Source organism: Antechinus flavipes, chromosome 3, assembly GCF_016432865.1.
Source record: "Antechinus flavipes isolate AdamAnt ecotype Samford, QLD, Australia chromosome 3, AdamAnt_v2, whole genome shotgun sequence".
In the NCBI taxonomy this organism is placed as follows: domain Eukaryota; kingdom Metazoa; phylum Chordata; class Mammalia; order Dasyuromorphia; family Dasyuridae; genus Antechinus; species Antechinus flavipes.
In genome coordinates, this window is record NC_067400.1 from 244,610,424 (window position 1) to 244,632,685 (window position 22,262).

The window sequence follows — 22,262 nt, forward strand, 5'->3', positions numbered from 1 at the left end:
CAAATTGAACTGGTCTGTGTAAACCCTTAGTCCTTTGTTGTTAGAGGAAGGGACATCGGTCTGGCATCTCTGTTTTTTTGATTGTACTTTACATAGAAGTTTTCCAAAAAAAATTCGAGGTTTGTCAGGGTGGGGGAAGGGAGGGAAAAGGCATCGATGGGTTAATTAAAGAAAAGAAATACTTATTAGCTGTTACGGTGAATAATAACCTCTGGAATTTAAGTGACATTAACACGGAGCATCCAGGCTTATAAATCCTATTCTAGGATTTCTCTACTGCTTCATGGTAGTTCTGCGGCCAAGTATGCATCCCCATGGGTTTCTTTGGGGATACAACCACCCCACTCCAAAAAGGTGAAAACTTAGGGTTGTGAAAGCTGGAGAGTATGGATTTAAAATAATGCGCATGATCTTACTATATAACTTTTGTCTATAAAGGGGAAATTTAAAATGCTGATTCAATTAATCAAGTCATATTTTCGAAACACCTCTCTTGATTATCACTAAATTTCTGGCGAAGCATGCTTAGTAAGGGGTGTCCTAATCATGTGGAAAACTTTAAAGTGAGGGAGGCAAAGGGGGAGGGAATTTAAACACGTAAAATTTTTATAAACTTTCTGAAGCTGATAGATGTCAAGGAAGATAACAAAATAAGTTTTAAAAAACCAAACAAACAAAAGGAAAGAAAGCAAGGGAAGTTTGCACTTCTGAAACCAGCAAGAATGGGCCGAACTAGGTACTAAGTACGCGAAAGACAGCAAAGGAAGAGGAGATGGCGGGAAGGGCGCCGTCGAGAAGAAGCCCCGCTGGCCCCGCCCGGCCGCGTCGCCGCCCCTAGCGCAAGCGTGATTGGGCGGCCGATCCTGATCTTCTTGTGGAAAGGATGGGCCGTGACTGACGCCGTCGCGTTCGGGTGACGTGTCTGCCAGCGTCCGGCTGTGGCGGCGGCGGCGGCGGCAGCGGCGGGTGGGAAATGGCGGAGTATTTGGCCTCCATTTTCGGCACAGAAAAAGACAAGTGAGTTCGAGTCATCCAGTTCTTGTTCTCGGGAGGGCGTAGTAAGGTTTTGAGATAAGCAGTGTTGCGGAGGAACGGAAAGGGCAGCCGGCATTGTCAGAGCCCCGTTGGGATCAACGGGGAAGCGGCCACGGCCGCTGTAGGCCCGGACCCTGGCGTGGGGGGGAGGGGAGCCGGCGGCGGCGGCGGGAAGGAGCGGGCGCTCGGCCTCGTGGAGCTAGTTCATTCATAAAGAGGAGGACCTCGCATCCGCGAGCTCTTCGCTGCTTCTTGCCCGCCCCACCCGAGCTCGCGGCGTGCTCAAGCACTTTTCCCTGGGAGCCACGCGCCTCCTTCTCGTTTAGCTTTACTCTAAGTGGATGAATGGAGCTCTAGGAGCGGGCGGAGGGATGTGGGAGGCGTTGGCGGAGCTTGGAGTGCTCGGAGATGAGATGGGGAGAGAATAACTTCAGTTTCTCTCTCCCACATGGCGAGCTTAAGGACACGGACGACCGTGGCGCCCCGGAGTGGAGTCTCGGGCTGAAGTGGCCGGACCGGAGAGCGGGGTCGAAGGAGAATGGGGGGAGGGGAAGGGAAGCGTGTGCTCCCCAAGGGCTGCTTGTAGTGGCTTGGGCTCCTCGGGCCCGTGCGGGGCTGGCTGGCCTTTATGTAGCCCTTCATCCCCCGGCCACCATGCGTCTCGACATCTGTGGTTCCTATGCTTTTATATCTACTCCGATTTGAGAGAGGAACTGTTTAAGACTGGGACGAAATGGAAGTTTGCTTTTAAAGGGTGTGCAGTTTTTCCTAAATAATTTACACAAAGCTCTTTCCAGGTTTATTAAACACTACTCTCTGCCTCTCTTGTTGCTGTGTCCTCCACATTTATCTCTTTGCACAGACTTCTCTGTCTCCTCCCTCCCCATCCCCCACTTCACCCTTCCCCAGCCCGGAATTATCGCACATCTGCCCCTTGGAATTAGGAGCACTTTTCTTGACTGTTCTAGTGTCAGCTTTGAAAAGAGACTTTTCAGTTTTCTTAAAGCAGTTAAACTAAGTTTTTTATGTGCCAGGCATTATAGAAACCGAGAGGAAAATTAAACAGCCTCTGCCCTCCAGTAGGTTATATTTTACTAGAGGGAAATAATCTGTTCAAAGATGAGGAAATGCAAAAGTTGGGGAGACCAGGAGAATCTAGGTGTTTAATAAATGGTTTTTGAATTGAAGAAAAGTTAGTGCACCTAATTTTTTAGTAAATTTTGTTAGATTTAGGTTTCCAAAATATTAACACAATTAGCCAAAACAGTGTTTATGGTTGATTCGTTACAGACTATAACCCACGAAATTAATACGTACAACTCGAATACAGATCAGTTGAAACTGATTAGAAACTTATCAATTGGAGGTATTGCCTGTGAGGTTTATTTTCTTTTCAAATTAAAAAAAACCTTGTTCCTCTAGTTCATTGATATCCAACTTGGAAAGTATCTTTGAAGGCAGCATATTGCCTTAGAAAAACACAAATTAACATCTTGTATTTTTATTTTGTTAAACATTCTGGATGGACTTTTTACTCTAGAATTTTTTTTACTGACTGGGGGGATTTAACACCTGAAAGCTTGTCTTATTCCTTTCATTTTACAGAAGAGGAAATTAAGGTCTATAGAAATTAAGTGACTTGCCCAAAGTCACACAGGAAGCAAGTGGTAGAGTTGGGATTCCAACCCAGATCCTGTGACACCAGAACCTTTATTCTTTGCATTCCAAACTAATTTTTCCAAAATTTGACATTAGAAGCTTGTAAAAGTTAACATTTTAACATCAACAACTACTTGCTCAAAACCATGTAAAAGGGGGATATTTAAGACAGTACTTATAAATTTGTTGTTGATTAATCTATTCATTCTAGTATTAACTCTCAAATCTCCATAGAATGTAAAAATTCACTTACTCTGTGATTGGAACAAATTTAAAAGTGTCTAAAATTTTATTTACTTCATATAGTCTTTGGGAGTAGAGAATTTTGTAACCCTTTGAGAGTAGGGATTCTTTCTTTGTATCGCCTATACTAAGCAATAGTAGGTTATTTAATAAATGGTTGTTGATTGATTGTATCCTTGTGGCAAAATTCTTGACATAATCCTGTGGATGCATGTCCTTATCCTTTGGCCATTGTTCTGTAGTTTCTTCCTTGTAGTTTATGCATTGAAAAGTTAGAAGATAGTATTTCTCCTTAAGTCTTTCCTGCCGTGACCAACCAGGACACTTAACTGCCCTTTTTGTAAGGGCTTGCACACATTTTTTGGAAGAACGTTAATCCCAATTATCTTTTGACTCCTTGTCTGTGTTTAACCAAAATTAACCTTTCAACAGCATTGTAAAATTCAGGCATTTTTTGAGTGTTTTCTTACCCTCTGCAGAGAGAATTAAGGAGCTTTTGACTTTAAAATAGGCATAACACTACACAAATCACTATTTGTATTATAAATTTGAACTTCTGGAATCTGAGTTTATCGGCATTTCTAGTATCTTTTTATTCTAGGTTTTATATTATTTTTGTTGAACGATATTTTCTACGTACTTTTAGAAATAATTTTTTTTTAATTTAGAAAAGTAACCAAATTCATTTCACTCTGTAATGTTGATCAGAGAGGGGTTTTTCCCTTTCTCTGGATAGCATAAAATAAGAATATGGTTTAGTCAGTATATTTAGAGTAACAAGTCTCCTGGCCTCCAAACCTTTAAAAAACCAATTCATTCTTGTGTTCCTTAACAAAGGAATACCTTCAATCTCTTACTTGTAACTTTATCTGTAATTAGAATTTAGTCTTTCTTTAAATATTTTGTAACTGAATTGTCAAACTGCAACTTATAGGGCATAGTGAATCTTTCCAAGTTTGCAAAACAATAACTGTAAATTGTATGTTCTGACTTGGCATCACAGCTTTCTACATATGTTTCTAAATTAAAGTTTTTTTCTTTACTTGGTCACTCATAAACAAATTACAATTTAAACAAGAAAGTGATAGGAAATTTTAGAAAGGGGGAAGAGTTGAATATAAGGAAGGAAAATTGAAGGTGTCAATCAAGAAGGCTTGATTCCCCCATTTCATTAAGATTTTTTTTGAGACTTTTGTATTTTCTCTTTGATTCATTGGGGAAAAAAATTTTGGGTGGCATTACTCCTGATGGACAGATCACCAGTATTTTGTGGGATTTTTTTAGATGGTGTTTTTGTTTTGTTTTATTTTTTAAGAAAATCTATAGTAGACAAATATGACTGGCAGTTTTTTGTTTTAAACTCGTTACTGCTCCTCTTTGGTTACTCTTAAGCCTGAGTTATCTAGCCATATTGGTAGAAGTTTCCTCTTTCTTATACCAATGAAATCAAAGGTTAGATTTATTTAAAAAAAAAAAAAAAAAGACAAGATACAATATTTGTAAGGAATCATTGCACAATAACTTTTTTTCCCATTAAATTTAAACCTATCATTGCAACAAATATTTATTGTGCATTCAGACATTTCAGCTACATAAAAACAGGAGAGATTTTATAGAGGCTTTTCTTGTAACAAATATAAGCAGAACCAGCATAAACCATATTCTATCTGTATTATCCCGTATCTCTCCAATAAAGGAAAAGGTATTAAGTGAACGTCTTGATCTTTAAATTTTCACATAGAGATACTGAAAACTAAAATGAACTTCCCTGAAAGTCCAGGTGTTCAGAGGTAAGATCACAGAGCTGGGCAAGAGGAAATCCAAATGTTTTGAGGTAGTTTTACTTAAGTTAGAGGAAGTATGGCATAATGGATAGAATGCTGGACTTGAATCAAAAAGATTTGGTCAAATCCTACATCTGATGCTAACCTTTGTAACCATGAGATTAGGGATAAAGGAGTGTCTCAGAAATCTACTAAATTGTGGTGGAGATAAAACATTTGTGAGTGGAAGGAATTTTTTTACCAAGGAAATCACAGCTGCTTAACAGAGGAGTATGGCAGATTAATAGGAAAAAATAATCCAATATGGAGAATGAATTAACATTGGAAAATGAAAATGGAGGGAATGGGAGAGGCACAAATAGAATTCATATCTTTGGGCTTAATGAGGTTTCTGCCAAAAGGACGATTTGTATATTACCATTTTTTTGGGAAAGAGGCAGAGTAACCAGAATATTGGCAGAACTGCTGTACTTTGCCCCTGTTGCACATATCTAGAGGCTTATAGTCACTTGTAACCAGCATATATCAGGAAGAATGGTGACAAACTGAAAGAGGCTATTTGAGATGCTGAGACTATTCTAAACATGCCACATAAGATACTAAAGGAACTTGGAATATTTAACTTTGAGGGTAAGGAGTTTGGGAGAAGATGTTATCATTGTTTTTAACCAAAGGTCTATCATAAGGAAGAAGGTTAGATGTGTCCTTCTTGACCCTAGAAAGTAGTACTAGGAAGAATGATTTGTAGAAAAACATAAGGAGCTTCAATATGGAGGGAAATCCCATACTAAATCCCCTACTAAAAGGGATAGAACAGACTGTCTTCAAAAGATCCTCATCACTGGATGGCTTAAAGCATCAGCAAAATGACTAACTTTAGGGAATATCATAAAAGACATTTCTATTAGTTATAGGTTGGATTAAGCTACCTTAATCTTGAGATTCTCAAGAAAAGGTATTTTCTTAGGAAATTAGGTATTGGGTAACAAAGATTGAACTGTTGTATTGGTCTAATTATATGTGATACTCTAATGGGTCTGGTAGTTATAATTATGCTAATTATGTATATTTTATTTTTTTCCTAGCAATATAATCATGTCTTGGTTTCACTTACAGAGTCAACTGTTCATTTTACTTCAAAATTGGAGCCTGTCGTCATGGAGACAGATGTTCAAGGTTGCATAATAAGCCAACCTTTAGCCAGGTTTGTGTCTTTTCTTAATTTTTTTGTCTGAAGTTTAGTCCTAAGTCTAAATTTTCAAGGCTGCTAATAATGCTAATATTAAATAATTCATTATTTTCTCTTTTGTTTATGTATATATGCATATATTTTATTTATTGGGGGGGCGGTGTAATTTTTGCTTGGTGTACTGATCCTTTTTGCAGGAGATCCACTTAAAAATTTTGTAAAGTAGTGATAGCTGATCAGGGCTAATTAGGATATTAAGTTTCAGGGTAAATCAGTTAATGTTTCTAGATTCTTTGTATGGTAAACCTTGTTAATATATTCCTTGTATACATATGAAGGATCTCAAAATTTTATTATTCTTATGGCTAATGTGGGTCTTGCAAAAACTGATTTGATTTGTAGGGTTGGTTTGGTTTTGTTTTTTAAACTTTTCCCTCATCATAGTTTATTAGCCATAATTCATATTTACCACCAGTTATCCCTGACAGCTGATTTACTGCTGTGGGATGAGAAGAGAGGGAAAGATTATGCCAATTAAAATTTACATGGGGTTATTTGGTTGAGTGGTTAGAAACAGGAACCTTTAAAAAAAAAAAAAACTTGCTAGAGTTTTATATATCCCATTTACAGAAGAGATTTATATTTTGAATGTATTCATTCATTGTCTACTCTAAATGAGCTTCTTATTCCATCTCTTTGATGGGAAGCTAAAGGGTGGGAAAGAAATGGTGACATTTACAATTTTTGAAATGGAGACTTTAAAGTCCTTAAAATTAGGATACAAACTATAAGATTATTTATGCATTGATGTTGAGGTAACTTTCTTGTCTTCAGAGCTTGACCTATTAGTATTTTCTGAGTACTGTGTTCTCCATGATTAAAATTCTGCTGTATTTTCTTTAGGCTAATACAAAAATTTAAGAAAAATAAAATAATCTTTGCCACTCCCTTAAGAAAAATTGTCTAGATACTACTGCAAACAGTTATATTCATATGTTTTGGAGCATGTTCAAAAAGAATTGAGAGAAATGTAGGCATAGATCATTTCTGTCTCATGATTATAGAGTGAAAAAGTGAAGCAATATTCTGTAGGCTCTTATTATCACAAAACTGCAAGGCACTACTGAGTTATTAGCTTCTTTATTCTCAAGGAAACACTAATAAGTTATAGATATATACCATATACTTCAAAACTAAAGTGTTTCTCACAACAGAAAAAAAAATATTAGCTTTCTAGAATAGTTGCATATGTATTTTGGTTTTCATTCTGATAGTTGAAGGAAGTACACTTGAAATACACTTAACAGTGGTTAAGTAAATCTTTCAGTACTCCAATAAGGCGTGGGATAAAAGAATTCACCTATCTATTTAGATTTTTTTTTGTCTTTGCTGAGTTTGTAAATGAACTAAAAATTGAGAAGGGTACGGGAAGAGGAAAAACATTGCTCTTTAGCTAAATAAATACATGTTTTAAAATTTTTTCCATAAACTTTGGTGTGTATGTATATCACACGTGTAATTTTAACTTTGTTTTTGTGTTTTCTAAAGTTAATCTTAGATACTGTTTATCATCACTGGGACTATTATTTTCTTTAAGTGTAAAAAGTAATATCTATTGCCAGATACAAACCCATGACATTTTATACATGGGCTCAGGATTTTTATTTTGTTATCATCCTCAGCTCAGGAATTCCATAAATATAAAGCAATAAAAATATTCCCCAAATAAATGTAGAATGTTCCATCCTAATTCCAAAGTCTTGAAAGGAATATGTTCTAGAATGCCCATAGTAAATCTGTGATATCTAAGTGGAAATGAAATAGAAAAAAATTTGGATATACAGTGGCAGAGAAGAGGGTTGATAGTCATTCACAAGAGTTAGTTTTAATTTTAGTTTTGTGCTTTCTGCTTAGTGTTGGGGGGTTTTGTCTGCAGACTCACAACACTAAAATATGTGTTTCATTTGAGTTGGGGCTTTGACTCAAGAAAATTTATGCCATTATTAGAAATTCACTCTTAAGTATAGGTGGGAATTTAGCCAATACTAGATATAAGTCTCCTATGTACACGTCATAGCAATGTTATCAAATTTGAAGATGAGTTTTTTAAACTTTCCCCACTTAACATTAGGTTTGTGATTTTTATCATATACAGTACATTTTTGAGCTGCTTACAGTGATAATGGACATTGAAATTTCATGTACTATATTAGCTTACTAACTTAAACATGGTTTGTTTTTTCAGACAACTTGATTTTAAGAAGAACGGTACAAATGTAAGGTTTCAAGTCTGCCTGATCAAGTGTAAAGCAGAAGGGCTAAAAGGATATTTTCCTTAAAAGAAGGAGCGGAAAACATACAAACATTTAAAATTATTGTATTATGTAAACAGAGACTTCACCAAGAAATATTTATATAAGATTGTATAAGGTATCTAGTTGACATTTGAGAAACTTCCTTTGTGTGCCAACTTTTGCTAACAGTGGAAGAAATTGAATCTACTGCATACTCAAGTTATGTACTGGTTAAAACTGCATGGGGGATGTGATCATGTTGAGAAATTTCAGGACATTTTTAGTGTTTGTTAGTTTGAAGTACAAAAATGTTAGACTTAAGAGTATTATACTTTGCCATTTTAACTTGGGGCTATTCATTAAACTAATTATAGTTTCTTCTTGGTTGCTAGCTGACTTAAAGTAAGTCACTGCAAAAACTCTGTTTTCATAATATGATGGTTTTGGTGTACTCTTCAGAAGACACACACGAAATGTCTGACTTGCAAAAAAATTGTTTAGCCATTTGCAAACAAGTTGTCTCTTTGCAATTGTCTAATATATGCACAGCAGCCAGTAGAATTCCCCTTTTTATTTTTTTTTCCCCGCAGACCATCTTGATTCAAAACATCTATCGTAACCCCCAAAACAGTGCACAGACGGCTGACGGCTCACACTGTAAGTCCCACAGTTGGAGAAATTTTTTTAAAGAAGGTGTTAAAGAGCCCACTCCTAATTGAGACAATAATGTTGGCTTCTGAGCTGCTGACATAAAGCTGTTGCAAACAGGACAAGGTGATGGAACTCCTTGCGCACAGCAAGAACTTGATAACTGTATTTGTTCATGAGACAAATCATGTGACTTTTGAAGGCTCACTGATTGGACCTTTCTTTTGATTTGACATTTGTTAAATGATAAGGTCCACACATGAAACTTTTTTTTTTTTTTAATCATCCAATCATTACATACTGATTGGACCCCTGACATTTATCAAGTTCTTTCTATAGGTATGAAATCATAAAAATATTTAGGATTTGGTACGGTAAGTTGCCCATATTTGGGTCTTGTTTCATTAAAAAAGAAAGAAAAGTTAAGGAAATAAGAGATTTCATGTCATGTAATTATTATTGTGTTTACATAATGCAATTTTTGTCCTGGCTCTTCTAAGTTTTACTTATTTTGTTAAATGAAGTTTTGAATAGAAAGTTCTCTACTTTTGTAATTTCCTTCAATTTGTGAAGAAAGAACAGTTTGATAAAACAAACACAATAATAACATTATGAGATCTCTTATACAGTGTTAGGGTGGTTTAGGAAAACCTTCCCCTCTCTGGAGAAAATAACTTGCTCTTTTTCAGCACTGAGACTCGGCAAAAGTGATCATCAAAGGAAACCGGTTAAGTGTTAAAAATTTATTTTCCATAATATAAAGTTGTTGCGTTTTGTATTTCAGACCATTGCCCTCTTGAACATTTACCGTAACCCTCAAAACTCTTCCCAGTCTGCTGACGGTTTGCGCTGTAAGTTCATACAAGTTCCTTCACTGGTTCCCTGGGCTTGATTGTCAGAGCTCAGTGTCAACTTAATCTGATCTACCATTTTAGTTTAATAAAGGACCACATTTTATTAAATGTGTCAAGAGACTTGTCCTATTTAATCCTTCCCTTCCCCCCCACCCACCCAATTCTTCCCAAAGGGGCTGAAACTATATTTTTTTAAAGTAGTTTTGGTCTGCTCCCACTGTTTCCTCCTTTACTTGACCGTCATCCTAGGGGAAAATATGCCAAAGTAAGCATGTGCTCTTTTCTCATAAGAGCAAGGATATTTGACATTTTACTTTAAAATGCTTCTTTTAAGAAGATTTATTGATGAAATTTGGTTATTTGTATGTGCGTGTGTGTTTTCCCCTAATTGCATTAAAAATTTTGTCCCTCATTAAAAATAAAAAGTTGAGCTATTTCAGAAGTCACATTTTAATTCTAACAAACCTTGCTCTAAGTATTTTGTTTAGGGTCACAGAAACCCTAAGTTTTCATTATTGCAGGATATAGTCACTAGCTAGAGAGTTTGGGGAGGGAAAAATGGAGAAAGAGGAGGTGTTGGGGAGCAGATTTGTGTTTGCAAAATGCCTGTAGGTCCTTGGTGGAAAAAGTTTGAAGATCATCATTATATGATATCGAATGTAAATTTAAAGTTTGTCTTCTTTGTGGAATTTAGAATTTGGTTTACTATAGTTTGAAGACAGATAGGCACTTATATGGAAAAGAACTTTAATTTTCCACTTAGTAAATATTTTTATTTTTCAAATGGCAAATATGTCATATGAATATTCTGTTAAGTGATAGTTGTTTCAGAACAGGGTACAAGCCAGTAATGGCGACACAAGTAACTTCAGAATAGTTTTTATATTTCATCATCTTACATAATGGAATATTTATTTTGTTGTGTGCTGGTGGTTTCTTTTTTTTAAACCCTTTGGAATTTAATTATTGTTGGAAAAATTGGAATTTAAACTGGCCTTTTAAATCAAAGATGGCCAATGAATAATCCACAACCTAAATACTGAGAAATTGCCCCTAGGAGTCATAGATATAACTTCACTTAAAAACAAACCTGTACCAGCAGCTTATAGTTTGGTCTTCTGTTCATGTCTAATCCTGCCAGTTGAGGCATTATGTATTATTGTAATTGTGATTATGGATACAGTGGTACAGGACTTCTCAAATGACTACAGAGTTTATCTGGTAACCTTTGGTTTAAAATAATTTGTTTTCTGAGGATTTTTTTGTCTTGTTTTAACTTTTTTAAAAAGGACAGTTTCAGGGGAAAATATATAATATAGCTATACTAAATATTTTGCTTCTTTTCCTTTCAAGAAAAGTAGGTTATTGAATAATTGTGATAACTGCTTTTTGCTCATTAATCAGGGTTGTGTATATTCATATTTCATTGGAAATATAAAATAAATTTAGATATGTAATGTTGATTGTGGACTTTTAAAATAATAGATATTCATGGTATGCCACTGCTTTATGCACATTGCATAATAATAATTGATTATATGGATACAAAAAAGCTGGTGCCCTCTCCACATAAGTACATGGAGTTTGTTTGGTTTGCATCTAAAATATAAAGTCAGTTTAAACTGATGAACTTCAATTACAGGACCTTTTCATTGATATTTCCCTAATGCCTAAGTTCAGTTAATTGAAATTTAAAGTTATTTACATACCCCTTTTATGCAGAGAATAGTTGTCTCAGTGAAACATATAAAATTCGGTCTGAATGATTGTAAGAGGAAAAATTAATCATTGTCTTATGCTTTGTTGTTAAAATCTATGTTTTCCATTAAAGGGTATAAATGGTTGAATAGTAGTTTTATTTAATCTTATTTCTGTGAATGGTTAAAGTATTTCATGTTTATTTTTATATGGTTTGATAATTAAATCCTGACAGATAAACAGTGTTTATGAGATCAGGATAAATGTATTTTTCCCCATAGTGTTTAGCCCATTATCAGATATTTTCTATTTTACACTTTCAAAAATTGCATACAACTTTAGAGCACAAAGACATGGATAAAATTAAAGTCAGTGATGATCCTCAATCTATAGCCAGTAGTTTAAACTTCTCCCTACTTTATTTTGACTTTTTATGAGAGCTACTAAATAATAACTTAGCTTATACTTTCATTCTTTTTCACTCTGGTGGAAGATGCTATAAAACTACCAAAAGAATTGTTGTGCATTCTCAGTGTATGTAATAAATCCAAGTTGGGGGGTGTATATTTGAACCAAAGTTCTTCCTGTGTTAGAGAATTCAAATTATTGCCAAGTTGCTTTTGGATGTAAAGGTTTCTACTGAGAGAAATCTCTTGATGCATTGAATAAAATGAAATAGCTGGTGTCAGCTGGTGGTGGTCAACAACCACCACCCTACCATAAGAAAGTTAAATTAAGGACAGTAAAGATTTTTAAGTAATTTTTAAAACATCTTTAGTGGAGAAATAATACTTATCATGACTTCATTTGTAAACGTTTTTATAAACAACAGTCAACTATTAGGAATTGGAGGATTTGATTTTGAATTAGTAAATTCTGGTTTTTGAAAACAGTTCATAAACATTACTGTTTTTAAAAACTGGAATCTAATCCATCCCAAAGATTAAAAGAGAAGCTAAATTAATAAATCACAATGGTTCTCAGAAATTGTTTTGTTTTTACTTTGAAATTCTCTCATTTTATCGGGAACATTTGCAAAATAGCTAACTGGAAGAATAGTGTGTCTCTGGCATTTTTATTTGGAGCAAAGCTAAAAAATTATGACCATCATAGAATAAGTCAGAAGTAACCCATGAAACAAACTTGCCCATTCTTGCCCCTGTCATGTTTCCAAACTATCGGGGTCTGGGCTCATAGACAACATAGATTGCAGGTTGGCCTAGTATTAATGCTGGTCTTCTATACTCTCCCATCTAGCCACCATAATTTAGCAAACTCTTAATGTCTTACTTTCTCTTGAGTAGATCCTTTTTGTCAGTCTTTGAATTGTTAAAATTTGCTAAGGGGGAATGGAATTAGAGAATTTCAGTTTGCTTAGGTAGTATGAATCTACCTAAAAGATAGACATAACTTCATTCCATGTATATATGTTACATAGGAAAACATACTTAATGAAATTTATTTTGGATATATACTAAGAATGCTTTCTATAACAAAGCATTGTAATTTCCATTTATTTGGTGGCATACAAATGTCATAAATGTAAATGATAAATCTATTACAAATTATTTTTGTCATGGTTGTACTTCAGTTTTAATCACATCACAAAGAACTTTATGGCATTCTTTCTATGCTGTAAATTTAAAGGTATTAAGTTTCTTTAACTAGGGAAATCAACTTTCCCGTCAGTCTTTGTCATAATTCTAGTAAAGAAATATTCTATAAAATTAACTTGGCTTCTATTCTACAACTCATTAGGAGAAAAAAGGAAATCTTACATAAATTTTTCTAATTTGATACTAAACATTTCCTTAACAATTCTGAAATTGTGGCATTTTGATGCTGATTAAAACTTGATTTAACTTTTAGTAAATTATTAAGAATGTCATGGGAGATTTAAAAATCTCACCTGTTTCAAAACTATTAGTTTTATTATGCTCTATCTTCAACAACTGCATCACCTTATGTTCTTTCTCTAGATATTTTACTGTTGTTAGCTGTTTGAATTTAAATTCAAGAGGTTTTTGATTGCAATATACTAACCAAAAAGATTTCTCTCATTTTTAGGTGCAGTGAGTGATGTCGAAATGCAAGAGCACTATGATGAATTCTTTGAGGTGAGTTGTATATAAATTTCGCTATTTGGAGTTACAACCATTATCTTACATATCTGATGCTGTTCTTTTTTTAAAGTATAAAACATTTGAGTGATTGGATAATGATGACTCTTACGATTATCAGATTTTAAAGTATTTTTTTCTAATTTTTTTACCTTATCTATTTTACAGTCAAATTAAAAGAAGTATCTTTGTGTTGGGCAAGGTGGGAAAGGGATACTAACATAATTGTCTAAGAAAATCTTACATTTTCACTTGGTAATCATTTTGTCTCATTTATTAAGAATAACTTGTTCTTTTTTATATTCTAACATGGTTGGTATGTGAAGGTGCCCTAACCTTAGCTTTTTCTTTACCTAGGAGGTTTTTACAGAAATGGAAGAAAAATATGGTGAAGTTGAGGAGATGAATGTTTGTGATAACCTTGGGGATCATCTTGTAGGAAATGTCTATGTAAAGGTGAGTAAAATTATAAATGTAATTTGAGTAATAGCAAATGAGTACATACAACTTGTTAGTTAATTCAAAGCTGGAATTATTTTCTCAGAGCTATTTTGATATTGTAAGTAATTATTGACTTTGGTTTTTTTGGTGCCATCCTTGATACTTGTGACCATTTGGTGTTAATTATCAAAATATTTGTTGTCTAGAAAGTTGTTGTTGTTGTTGTTGTTGTTTAATTTTTAATCAAATGAGTGTTAATACATGATAAAATTCTATAACTTGAAAAGTGATATTAGGACTGGGTATCCATAAGTAATGTAACTAGAAGTAGATTACCTATTCTAGTTAATCTTTTTAGCCATCTAATTCTATAACCACAGTGATAGATGAAAACATTTTTGTTTTATTTATTTCTTAGTTTCGCCGTGAAGAAGATGCAGAAAAGGCTGTCATTGACTTAAACAATCGCTGGTTTAATGGACAGCCAATTCATGCAGAGCTTTCACCTGTGACTGATTTCAGAGAAGCTTGCTGTCGCCAATATGAAATGGGGTAATGATAATGAGTTGGTTCCCTTTGGAACAAAATTCTCATTTGCCAGATAGCTTTCAAAGCAACAACTTAATAAGCATGTTGAACATCATAATATGTGATGAAAATGAAGCAACTACATGACAATTTTTATTTAATTATATTCCACAGAGAATGTACTCGAGGAGGCTTCTGTAACTTTATGCATCTGAAACCTATCTCTAGGGAACTACGACGAGAGTTATATGGGCGTCGTCGTAAGAAGTAAGTCTTTTATTCAGTGCCATAAAGACTAAACCTAATTAAGGAAAAATATGCATGATTGCCAAATATTTTTTCTAAATAAGTATCTGAAATTTGGCTGTCTGTACTTTTTTCCTCAAAAAAGGAGAAAATAAACTTTCAGTAGTAACTTTTTTTTTTTTAATGAAACTTGAGGAATAGATTAGAGAACTTGATCTGAGTATAAATTAATAACATTATGCTGTAGCCATCTTGTCTTTTGTATTCTGTTGCTCCAAGCCCTTTAACTGACATTCAGTCCTCCTTTTTTCTTTGAGAAATGGCCCCAATTTAAGAAAATGCATATAAATAGAAAAGCATTGACTGTGTTTAAGTCACTGTAATTTGATAGAATGAACACCTCCACTATTGGAAGATGAGTATGAATGGGTATTGTTTTATTCAAAAAGATATAAAAGAGAGGAGAGGGGTATGCATTATATATTAGGAAGATACATTGGTCAAAAAGCAATAGAAAGAGAATAAAATCAACATAAAATAATTTTATGTGGAGGTCCTAGCAAATTGGTGGGAATTGGGAAAAGCCTTATGGGTGAGGTAGCACCCAAATGAAAGAAAACTTGAGATTAGAATGAAAAAAAATGCATTCCATTCATAGGCTTGTATGAAGTCATGGAAACAGGAAATGAGAATATGTCCATGAAATGTCAGAGTAAGACCAGTTTCAACTGGAGAATATGTAAAGAGGAGGTAAATGGAAGATACTAGGAAAAAGATGATAGCTTTTATGAAGGATGAATTGAGGAGATAGAGACCAATCAAAAAGCTTTTGTATAAAATCTTGTTTATATAACTGACTGATTCCAGAGGAATGGTTGTGAAACAAAATGACAAAAAGTAAGGGGAAGAGAAAATAAATGTTTTGAAAACTAAAATAGGAAAAAGGTTATTTAATATTCTAGACAAGAGATAATAAAGGTGAGAACCTGCATGTTGATTGGAAGGATTGTTTTGCCCTTGATAAAAATAAAGAAGTTCTTCTGGGAAGAGAGAGAGAAAAACAGATTATTAAATAGCTTATAGAGATTGTTGAGCCACATGAGGGCTTTTTTTTTTTTTTTAAGTATAGTGAAGAGATGTGGGAATATTTTAAGCAACAAAGGATGAGCCCATAAGTAAGAAGAAATTAAAAAGTAAATAAAAGAAATGGGATTGGGGAGGCACAGAATACTGGAGACAAAGATGAAATTCGGGGTACAATTAAGGGCTGGCCTTGGCAAGGAGAAAAATCATCTAGAAACTAGAATAAGGAAAAGAATGAAGGAATAGTGTCACAAAGTAGAGAAATGTGATGATTTCATGGGGAAAATTTATAGAACATTTGGACAGAAGAAATAAGGCATTTGGAAACATCACAAGCATAACATGCAGACAGGCATGAAAAAGTAGTGTTAGTGGGCTTCAGTTATTTGAGTTACTTCAGTTATTTCAGTTACTAGATTGATGTGTTAGAAATGCAGCATTTATCTTTATGTAGCAGGTAGGTGAATTGAAAAGAATCACTATTTAACTATGTCTGTTTCTCACCTATAAGGACAAAAGGTGGCTACTGACATCAAAAGAATAGAAATCTTAAGGGAAAGATGATTTTGTATATTAAAATTCATGACAGAGAAGCAAACAAAAACTGGCATAATTTGACTGGGGAAGAGAAGTTTTTTTAAAAATGTATGTTTCACTGTGGGTTAATAAAATGCTCTTAAGAGGGATGGAATTTGTGAAGAATATATATTTGAAGAGATAAAAACAGTTATTATTAGAAGCCAGTGGGGGAGAATTGTCTGAACAGATGGATCATCAACCAGGTCAAGATAGAAAGAAAACACAGGTGATGGAAACAACCGCAGATTAATGGCATGTTTTACATTGTTTTGAAAAAATAGTGTCAGAAATAAGTGAATATTTACTTATAAACAAAAGAGATCTTTTAGCTATATCAGGAGAGAGATTTAAAGGAAAAAAGGTTGTTAGTCAGGAGGGAGAATTAGAATTCACTTGAGTGTCATAGAACAGTAAAATTACGTGAAAGTGGTGTCCACTTTTGATTCTATTTTCTCTGCCAAAGAGAAAATTTCTGCTGGAAAAGACAATAAAGAGTACATATGTAACACCTACCTGCTTTTGATAAGTTCAGGTGAACAGTCTCAGCCCTGGAAGAATTGGCCCATATAGTAAATTTATAAGTAAATTAATATAGGAGGGAAAAAAACAAACTGCTTTCACTACTCAGTAATAACTTCTTAATCGTCCAAATCTAATGGCTTTTTCTCAAATCTTATCCTTGACTTGCTCTGCAGTTTATCACTATTTGTTCCTGGTTTTCCTAATCTGTATGATTATTCCTCATGCTCCTTAACTGTATCTATTAACTGTGTCTCCCAAAGTTCTGTCTTGGTCTCCCTTTTTGGAAATCTGATCAACTCCTTTGGATTCAGTTAACATCTCTGTACAGATGATTTTCAGATGTACTTGGATAGTCCAAACCTTTCTCCTCACCTACAGTACTATATCTTCAACTGCCTTAGACATTTCATAGTAGAAGTCCTGTAGATAGATTAAACTTAAAACGATATCTGAAGTAGAACTTGATCATTTTCCTTTCAAACCCTTTTCTCTTCCAATCTTTATATTACTGCCGAGGATACCATCATTTTTCCAGTTTTCTGGATTTACCACCCAGAGATCAACCTCAACACACACACACACACACACACACACACACACACACACACACACAATTTCCCCCTGCTCACCCCATATCCCATCTGTTGGCAAGTTCTTTTGATTTGGCTTTAACATCATGTCTATATTTTCCCTCTAACATGTCATTTTCTCTTTTATCATCTTTGTCAATCTAATTTTTCTTATATTTCGTCATCTTTGATAGCTTGAGGAGTATTGTATGCATTTCTCCCATTATTTTAAGTTTTTGATGGGTTTTTTTTTTGGGGGGGGCGCATCCTGTTTTTAACTATTTGTTTATTGGGGCATGATATTCTGTGTCAGCTCACAGTAAACCAAATTTCTAGCAGATGATGGAAATACTTTACTTTTTTTTTTTTTTTTTTTTTTTGGTTGAGGCACTTGGGGTTAAGTGACTTGGCCTAGGGTCACACAGCTAGGAAATGTTTTAGGCCAGATTTGAACCCAGGTCCTCCTGATTTCAAGGGTGGTGCTCTATCACTGTGCCACTTATCTGTCCCTTAAAAATACTTTTTTCTTCCAATTTGCGCTCATTGCTAGTATTAAAAGTGCAAACTTTTAACTTTACATAATTGGTGTCTGTTTTGTTTCTGACAATCTTAAACACATACTAGTATACCTTTATATTTAGGTCACCTATCTTTTTGAAAATTATTGCGTCATAAAGATGCTGATCTAACTAAATCTGGTTTTTGTCAAACTGCTTTCTAGTTTTCCCTACTTTTTTTTTTTTTTTTTTTTTTAACAAAGTTAATTTAACCTTCCCCACTAGTGTTTTCTTGGGTTTAGGTTTGGTCGAGCACATACATTTATATCCAAACCTTGTCTAGTCCTTTTTTTTTTGCTTTGCCAGTTGTTCCTTAATTTTGTGGGGTTTTTTCCCTTCTAAAAAGTCATATCTGTAGATTTTTATCAGAAATATTTTATCAAAGAGTTCACCATGTTTTGTTCTCTTATGGTTTTTTTTTTTCATTGATTCTAAATCTGTAAAAAAATGGATTTTGTATAATTAGGATTATCTATATTATCTTTCTGTTCCTTATCTGATTGTGAACTTTTACATAATTATGCAAGTTATAACCTTATTGTATTATTTTTGTAATATACTATTCCTCATAATTAGATCATTTATTTAGTATTATGCTGTAAGATGTGGGTCTAAACCTATTTTTTGCCTAGCTATTTAGGATTTTTTCCCTTTTTTTTGTGGGTAAAAGGAACTTGGATATAAGGTGTACAAAGCTGTTAATTTTTACTGCTAGTTTGAAGTTAGTTGATCGGTATTAAATAAGTTAGGCTGATTATTCACAGCAATTGCATTGTTCATCAGTATCATTCAATTTGGAAAACAGTGAAAAAAATAAAAATTTATTTTTATAATATGCCAGCTCAAAATCTTGATAAACTAATTCACACAGTACTTTCCTGGCAATTATATTCTTTCATTTTATTTTATTCTCAGGTCTTTAAATTAACCTATTCAGAAAAACACAGGAAGATTTGAGATCATCATACAATAATTTGGTATATTGTCTTTTAAATCATAATTTTAATTTAGTGAATTAGTTCATTTTACCTTTTTGTTCCCCCCTGTTCACAGGCATAGGTCCCGATCAAGATCTCGTGAACGTCGTTCTCGATCGAGAGATCGTGGCCGCGGTGGTGGCGGCGGCGGCGGTGGTGGTGGCGGTGGTGGCGGTGGTGGTGGTGGTGGAGGAAGGGAACGTGATAGGAGGCGGTCAAGAGATCGTGAAAGATCTGGTCGATTCTGAGCCATGCCATTTTTACTGTATGTCTGCTAGAAAGTCTTGTAGTTGATTGACCAAACAGAGTTCATAATGAGAATTTTTTTTCTAAAAAACAACAAAACAAAAAAAAAGATGGGCTTCTGAATAAAATTTGTAGTGATACAGTATTCTTGGCGTAACTGTTTCTTGTGGGAAATCTTATTAATTTTCATTTCTTTACCTCGTCAAATGCATGACCTGGCAGTGCTTGAGGTGAAGGTAATACAGATTCCCTGCCCTTTAAATGTTTGGGGATGGATAAAACCGGATTTGTGAACTTTTATAGAAAACTTATTTGAAGAAACCATAAACTGAGCAAGTAACTAACTAAACCAGCTTGATGCATAAAAATAACTTTTATAATATTTTCTTTCCTGCTATGCCAGTGTCAGGTTAATTTAAACAGACCTGGAGACATCCTTTTTATTTACTCTGTAGAAATACTTTAGCTAGAAACTTGATTTGTGACCAGAAATCTCTGCACTGTAAACTAGCATATTTACAGTAAAGCCAATTTTTTAGTATAAAATAATTGTCTTAGTGTATCTTTGATGGAAATTGATAGTGGTGTCTGTATATAATTATAGGTTTTTAAAATGGTATTTCATGCATAATGCCCTCAAATTAGAGTAGTGCCTAGAAGATCAGTATTAAGATCATTCCAATGTTGATAGTATCTCATAACAGTTCCATTAGGCCATTCTGCCCCAATTGGCATTGCACTAGGGAAGTTAAATCTTTTAAATTAGAATAATATCCTTAAGGGCTTCTCCATCAAAAATTACCTAAAAATCCAATTTATTCATATTTAATTTCCCTACTTTGTACAAGTGGTATGATGGTGGTGGTTTTACATTTAAATTTCTATAATTGCTAACTTCCATTGATTAATATACTATTTAAATGCTGGCAGCTGAAAGAATTTTTTCCCCCATTCTTTCTGTGCATAGTGGAACTAAGATTAAAGTTAAGAATAAAAAAGTTTTTAAAGAAAGCATCAAAGACCAACTCAATACATGTCTTAAGTGATAGACAAGAAAAACATTAAGAGTTTCAACAAGTGTTTTCCAAGTCTATTTTATTATGATTGTTCAATATGATGTAGGGGAACCTTTATTGTATATGTATTTAAAAATCAGCTTTTCACTGTATATGCAGTTCCCCCTGTTCAATTTAATTTTCAAAAAATGCACATTGCTGTGTTGGAGAGAGCATCCTGCTTTTCAAAAGCCAGAAATTCAATAAATCTTTCAAAATAACATTCTCAGCCTATATTTTTCATGAAAGTAATGTTTATGAAATACACTTGATAAAAAAATAATTCTTTTAACTAATGAAATTAATTCCATTGATGATAACTCAGATATGATGTGTAGAAATTTGATATTGGGTCTTTTTGCTCCAAGAATCACCATACCAATTATATGGGGAGGGGGGAACTTAAGAAAATTAATTTTTAGTTAGTAAACCAGTTAACTTAGTTTTGATCATTGTATCTTCCCTCCAAAGTAAACATGAAGTCAGTTATTTGGTGCATCATAGATTTCAGTGAAAACTTGTAATCGCCATTTAGACAAGAAAGGTAGGGAAAGTTTTACTTTGTATTTCTTGATTTTTTTTTCCTGTGAACCTAGTTTATAATTAAAGTCTTAAAGCTTCTCTAAGCAATTTCAACTGAAATTAATGAAGATTCAGTTTACATAGCAAAACTGAGGAAACCTACTCACTTCATACCTCCCCCTCTGTGCCCCTAATACAGGACTGGAATAAGGAAGAAGAGGAAAGTTTTGTTCCAAAGATGACATCACACTGTGTTGCTACTTCTGTTTGAGTATGCTATGATCTCAACTGGTGAATAACAGCTAATAAACATTTAAATAAACTCATGGAATCAGCCTACTGGAAGTAAAGTAATAACTTTACTTGGGTCCATGAAATTTTTCTTTTTGATTGGAATTTATCCCAAGTGACTTCCTTTTTTGCTTTAGGTTAAAATCCAATTATTTCTGTAAAATGTTGCTTGTCCATGAATATTATATGATGTATGTTTAAAAGATTGTAAAACCAAATGGAGAAAAGTTGTTGAAAATAAAGGTTTTTTTAAATAAGGAATTTGCACATTGCACAACTTAAGCATTTTGCTTTAAAGCCTTTTTTGTTAAGGAAAGTTCTAAATGGCATTCTTTTGATAAAATCAATTTAAGTAGGACAACTTTGAAATATTTTCTTCGGCTTCATTCTTGATTTGACATTTTTCCTTTCTTTGGAATATTTTTTTTTTAATCTTGATTACTTGGGACTTTTTTTCTTAAAAGGCCTCTTGTAAGGTTTTAATGTTTTTCTGCTGTGGAATTTTTTCTTTTGTGGTAGTTACAGATAATTTAGTTTTTTAAAAATGGTTCAATTCTATGTCCTTAGTTACCTCAGTAAGAAAAATACACTCCCTTAATATGAAATATCAGAGAATAACAATTGTTACTAAACCTGGAATCTTTCCTATTAAAAACAACTCTTGTATTACTGTAGTTTAAAGTTTGTACAAATCTCAGGACATTTCTGAAATGCCATTTAGCCTTCAGCCTGGGCCAAGTTAGCAATCTATGGCACCCTGAGTGACATTTACTGTAAAACAATTTACTGAAACATTCACCAAATATATTGGGGTGACTGTACCAGGGCTTAAAGGGGCTATGGTAATCTGAATTTACATAGTAAAGAACCAAAAAACTGAAATAATATGATACTACTACCCAAATTTTACCAATCTACTTGTTCTGAATTAGCATTTTTATAACTATTTACTAAAAATTTTAGCTATTAGATAAAAGCAATTTGTAAGAATACTACCATCCATTTCTCTACACCTGCTGGCCACTAAGGACCTAATCTTTTTCTGCAGTTAAACCAAAATCCATTAAGATAGTTCCAATCCATTAGACATTTTTGGTGACTTGACACAACTTTCCAGTGAAA

The 22,262-nt window shown here is 33.9% G+C and overlaps 2 protein-coding genes across 4 annotated transcripts in view; both read left to right on the top strand.

Moving 5' to 3' along the window:
- The window catches only part of CBS (cystathionine beta-synthase), a 254,157-nt gene that overhangs the window by 183,338 nt on the left and 48,557 nt on the right, over positions 1-22,262 (top strand). The gene's annotated exons all lie outside the window — the stretch shown is intronic.
- U2AF1 (U2 small nuclear RNA auxiliary factor 1) lies at positions 904-21,401 on the top strand. Of its 3 annotated transcripts, XM_051984803.1 has the most exons (9): positions 904-1,017; positions 5,838-5,925; positions 9,637-9,703; positions 13,472-13,521; positions 13,882-13,980; positions 14,384-14,517; positions 14,668-14,760; positions 19,103-19,291; positions 21,049-21,401. In XM_051984803.1, the coding sequence occupies exons 1-8, from the start codon at positions 974-976 to the stop codon at positions 19,272-19,274; spliced, it is 747 nt and encodes a 248-aa protein (XP_051840763.1). In that variant the 5' UTR covers positions 904-973; the 3' UTR covers positions 19,275-19,291; positions 21,049-21,401. The 3 variants fall into 3 exon arrangements, with proteins under 3 accessions (XP_051840763.1, XP_051840762.1, XP_051840761.1); XM_051984802.1 differs by lacking the exon at positions 9,637-9,703 and adding an exon at positions 8,795-8,861 and having other exon boundaries at positions 19,103-21,401; XM_051984801.1 differs by having other exon boundaries at positions 19,103-21,401.

Coding starts and splice junctions, on each gene's coding strand:
- U2AF1 (XM_051984802.1), top strand. CDS start 974: ATGGCGGAGTATTTGGCCTCCATTTTCGGCACAGAAAAAGACAA. Junction 13,522..13,881: donor ACTATGATGAATTCTTTGAG/GTGAGTTGTATA, acceptor TTCTTTACCTAG/GAGGTTTTTACAGAAATGGA. Junction 14,518..14,667: donor TGTCGCCAATATGAAATGGG/GTAATGATAATG, acceptor TATATTCCACAG/AGAATGTACTCGAGGAGGCT.